This window comes from Micropterus dolomieu, linkage group LG01 (genome assembly GCF_021292245.1).
Source record: "Micropterus dolomieu isolate WLL.071019.BEF.003 ecotype Adirondacks linkage group LG01, ASM2129224v1, whole genome shotgun sequence".
NCBI classification, from domain to species: domain Eukaryota; kingdom Metazoa; phylum Chordata; class Actinopteri; order Centrarchiformes; family Centrarchidae; genus Micropterus; species Micropterus dolomieu.
This window is the reverse complement of record NC_060150.1, coordinates 33,725,830-33,730,337: the sequence shown is the minus strand read 5'-3', so window position 1 is coordinate 33,730,337 and position 4,508 is coordinate 33,725,830. Positions and strand designations below refer to the sequence as shown.

General features: G+C 44.0%; 1 protein-coding gene across 1 annotated transcript; it reads right to left on the bottom strand.

Annotated features, from left to right (window-relative positions):
• Positions 1 to 961: 961 nt before the first annotated feature.
• On the bottom strand, positions 962 to 2,216 carry LOC123981325 (aristaless-related homeobox protein-like). Its single transcript, XM_046066037.1, has 2 exons — positions 1,871 to 2,216; positions 962 to 1,527 (listed from the first exon to the last, which is right to left on the bottom strand). The coding sequence occupies exons 1-2, from the start codon at positions 2,058 to 2,060 to the stop codon at positions 962 to 964; spliced, it is 756 nt and encodes a 251-aa protein (XP_045921993.1). The 5' UTR covers positions 2,061 to 2,216.
• Between the last annotated feature and the right edge of the window lie 2,292 nt (positions 2,217 to 4,508).

The window sequence follows — 4,508 nt, the reverse complement described above, 5'->3', positions numbered from 1 at the left end:
GAGGGGGGGGGGGGGGGGGGGGGGGGGGGGGGGGGATCGAAAATGTAGGTAATTGTGTCTTGTGGTGTCAGAAAAGCTTCAATTTTCAAATTTCGGATGTAGCAATAATTTATTTAGTATAGGTGACTTTATTTTGTTTTGTGGACCTGCTACATAAAATCCCAATAATGTTATTTTCTGAAACATTTCTAGCAGCACAAACTCCTCAGAAAATGCATATAAAACACTCACTGTGTGCGCGTGCGTGTGTGTGTACGGCCCTTGGGCTGGAGGTTAGGCCTTGAGGTGGGTTTTTTTTGCCACACTGTGTTCAGTATCACGTCCAGCAGGTAACATGAACTGCAGCGGTTAATTATTCCTCCTGACAATAACACCGCTGTCATCAAAGGGAGAGGATCCAGGTAACAAAACGTCCCCATTGTTAGCACTAACAGGCCTGTTGTGATCGCTTATGCAAGGCACGGGTTCGGTGTTTTATGGGGTGTGATCCGCACACTGGTCCAGTTAAACACGCTTGGCATTACTGGGACTGTTACTGGAAAATGTTATGGGGTCGGGGAGTGTTTATTTAGAAATAAATTAATAAAGCAATTAATTATCAGGTTCATCCGCGGAATTATGTTAGAACGCGTTGCACGTTTCATGCATTTCTTGGATTTTATTTGATCTATGCTAACAATTTAAATAATTATATGTATTATTATTATTGTTGTTGTTGCTATTATTATTATAAGACACAATTATTGTAGTCTAGTGTAATTCTAGACGTTTTAAATGCATGTAAATAAAAAATCCTAGGCCTTCGATTTGTCGTTATAAAACGGTCCTGCAGAATTATTATAGCCAAATAATAACCATATAGGGCTAATCATAATGATTATTTATTTTAGACACATTTTTTATTTATTTTAGAGCGAAGTTTTCCAGACTTAAAAGTTAAAAAAAATGGATTAGAATTTTTCTACCTGGTGAAGACGTCGGGGTAGTGTGTCTTCTGGAAAGCCCTCTCCAGCTCCTCCAGCTGGTAACTTGTGAAGGTAGTCCTGTATCTTCTCTGCTTCCGCTTCAGCATCCCTTCCTCCGAGTCACTGCCCGCCGACAGACACACGCTGTCCTCCCCGTCCCTCACGTCCCCATCCCCGGCGTTCAAGCTCTCCCTCTCCTCGTCCTTCGGGGACAGAGCGGCCGCGTCCCCGCAGCTCTCCTCCTTCCCCGCGTCCTCCTCGAACTTCAACGGGCCGAGCTCTACCAGTCCCAGGCTGCCGTCCTCCGAGCCCTCCCCGGGGCTCTGGTCGCCCTCTCCCCGGCTCAGTGACGCGTTCTCCCGGTAGGATTTGCTGCGGCTGATGCTCACCTGCGGCGCCTGGCTGATTTTCAGGCTGTCGCTTGCTTGCTCCAGGAGGAGCCGCTCCCTGTCCAGCGTCTCCGCGTGGTCGTGGATGTATTTCCCCCCGGGTCCGTACAGCCGGCGGAGCTTGGGTGGCAGGTGCATGTCAGCGCTGAGAGAAAGGGGGTCTTTCGTTGGCCCTGAGAAGAAAGCGTGTGAAAAATGTCAAAATAACGAATAGCCTAACACAATGGCATTGAACTGGCTAAGCTAAGCAAACCTTTCCCTCTAAGTAAAGTTTAACACTTTTTGTAGGCCTGTAAAAAATTCTTGTCTCTGAAACATTTATTAGTCAGCCGTTATGAAAACAAGATTGACCGTGGGGCCTAAATCATGTTGATGCATGAAAAGCAACTCTTCTTGACGCATTAACTGAGACTTTGAGCATACAACTAGCTCAGTTGTTACACCTGTATAGCCTACAATGCTCCCAAAATAACCAATGTAGACTCTCTTTTTGATTTCAGCTTAAAGGAAACTTACTGTCAGCCGTCTTGTCGAGCTCCCCTCTGCCGGGCAGACCTGTCAAACTTTGCGCCCCTATCAGTCTGACCTTACAGGGACTCCGGCGGCCCAGAATGCTGTCTATGCAGTAAGAGGAGAGCAGCGTCGGGGATTTACTGCTCTTCCTCTCTGCCCGGTCGTGGATATCTTCCTCAAACTGACCGCTCATGTCGACGTTTCGGTTCGTCTACTTTCGGTAACGCCAGTCAGTCTCCCGCTCTCTCCCTCACTCTCTCTCGCGCGCGGTGTCCGGTGCTCCCTTCTTCTTTCCTCTGAGGCCGGTGTATCTGTTTGAACCGGGGCCGACTCCTCCTCCTCCTCTCTCTCTCTCTCTCTCTCTCTCTCTCTCTCTCTCTGCTCTTTCGCTCCTGTGTCACCCTCTCAGCTAATGACCGACAGCGGTTTAACTGCCTGGCGCTGCGCTCCGGTGTGCCAGGCGCTTCTCCGCTCCGCGCGCTCGCTCAGCATAGGCTATACGTGTAGGATGTTCCTGGGCGCCTGATTGGCTCGTATGTGTGTATGTGGTGAGAGAGACAGCGCGGAGCTGCTTTATATATATACGATTAAAGTTAATTTGAGGGGAAAGGCAACAAAACCCGACACGGAGTGCCTTTTCCTCCGTGGAACGAACTCAGCAGAGAAAGCTGCTGAAGCAAAGCTCCTGCGGTTTGTTTGTTTGTTTGTTTTCTGGACCGTGTAACGTTAAAAACGTTGATTTGTTTTTGTTTTTTCTTAAACGGAATTATTTGATAATGTAAATATGTGTTTGGTAGACGTGAGCAACTGAGTACATAACATCAGTGAAGTGCAATAATGTAGACAAAAGGTACACACGCAATAATCAGCACAGGGACTGGTCAGGAAAGAGCAGGCCTTTATTACACAAGATCACAACACGCTTATTTTTCATGGTAAGCGTTTTGATATGTCACTGTCGGAAAAGCACATGTGTAAATAATAAAAATGAATTCCATTTAGCTGCTTCCGTTTCAGGGTCCTTGTAGGCTACATTTAAATACAACAGAGCCATCTTAACGTTATCAGTAACACCTGTGCTTTTCCTGCTATGAGAAGTCATAATGCCTGCTATTCTTTACCTAGTGGTCCTGCACACATGTAGTCTACAGACCAGTTTATTGCACTGTTACGTTATTTTTATCATACATGAATACAGGACAATATTAACAGATATATATCAATTAAGAATTGCTTTCAATTAGCACTTCTTAATTGATGTAGGGCTAGTAAGCCCTTTTAAAAATGACCACCCTTAAGGAGCCCAATATTTATATAGCCTAGGCCTATAGCCTATATGGACACACTATTATTTTATGTTGTTCATATTAGGCTACTTTAAAATTATAACACAATAATAATAATAATAATAAAGATTAAATACAATGTAATTATGGGTGCTAATTAAACAGGGAATAGGCCTTTGTTATTTTGTGATGATTTTTGGATAGTCTCAATTACTCACTAGTACATTTATAGGGCCTAGCTACATATTTTTCTTTTTTTCAGGCCACTGTCTCTTGAATCCCTTTGCCAAGATGGAAAAGAAATCTGGCACAGAGTTTGTGTTCAACCTCAGACAGCACCTGCCACAGCCATGTCAGAGATTGAGTCACAGAAATAGAAATATCAACATTGGGATCAGATTTTTTTTTTTGCCAAAACTGTTCCAGGTTGCAGCGTTTGAAAAATAGTGTGTTTTGACAGCAGAAAAAGAAGCATTAATATGATTAATATCTGTCTATATCAATCCATTTATCCATCAATCCATCCATTTTTTTTCTTGCTCTCCCCCTCTCCCTCCCTCCCCTTCCAATTGGCTGCTCTCTGCTGGAGTTGTGAATTGACTTCAAAAGTGAGGGTGGCGCGACGGTGATGAGACGCCGCACGGGGAGCCGGGATGGCACGCAGGGACTCCGCTGTGGAGAGGGGGAGAGATGGAGAGATGGATCGAGAATGTAATTTTAAATGAAAGTCTATTTAACCCGCTGTGAATGGCATGACCCTTATACTCGCCTCAGAGCCCATCACTGTTAAAAGGATCATTTTCAGAATTCAATCCAAAAACTTCAGCAAGCTGCAATTTACTCTCTCTCTCCCTCCCTGTCCCTCTCTCTCTCCCTCCCCTCCGTTATGTATCTGCCCGGGCTAAAGCATCGCAGCAAACGAAAAATAACAATAAAATATATGTCCAGAAAATTGCACAAGTTACTCTTTTTTTCTTTTATCTATTTTTAAGCGATAGATTTATGACCTTTTTGTGATTGAAACTGGAATGAGAGCGCCATTGATCTGTTTAGTTAAGGCGCAGGCCGCGCTTTATAGATTTAGTGGAGGAATACTCAACTATCTCAGTTTTCAACTTTTTATTTTATTTAACAGGCTCACAAAAATATAACCAACACGGACAGTATGAAATGTATCTGCAGAAATAGCACTTAAGTAGAAAAAACATGCTTTTTCTATGAACCTATGTAGCACATCTCCTGTGTGATGAATTATGTTCACGTTGTCAGACAGTACAAAGTCAGTGCAGCATGTTGTTGTCTTCCGCATTAATAAAACATGCTGCACTCTAATAGTAGGCTATTATAAGCAGATG

Bases quoted from the DNA above. Each gene is read 5' to 3' on its own strand.
- LOC123981325 (XM_046066037.1), bottom strand. From the start codon at position 2,060: ATGAGCGGTCAGTTTGAGGAAGATATCCACGACCGGGCAGAGAGGAAG. The intron at 1,528-1,870 runs GTAAGTTTCCTT...CTTTCTTCTCAG, and splicing joins GCTCGACAAGACGGCTGACA to GGCCAACGAAAGACCCCCTT.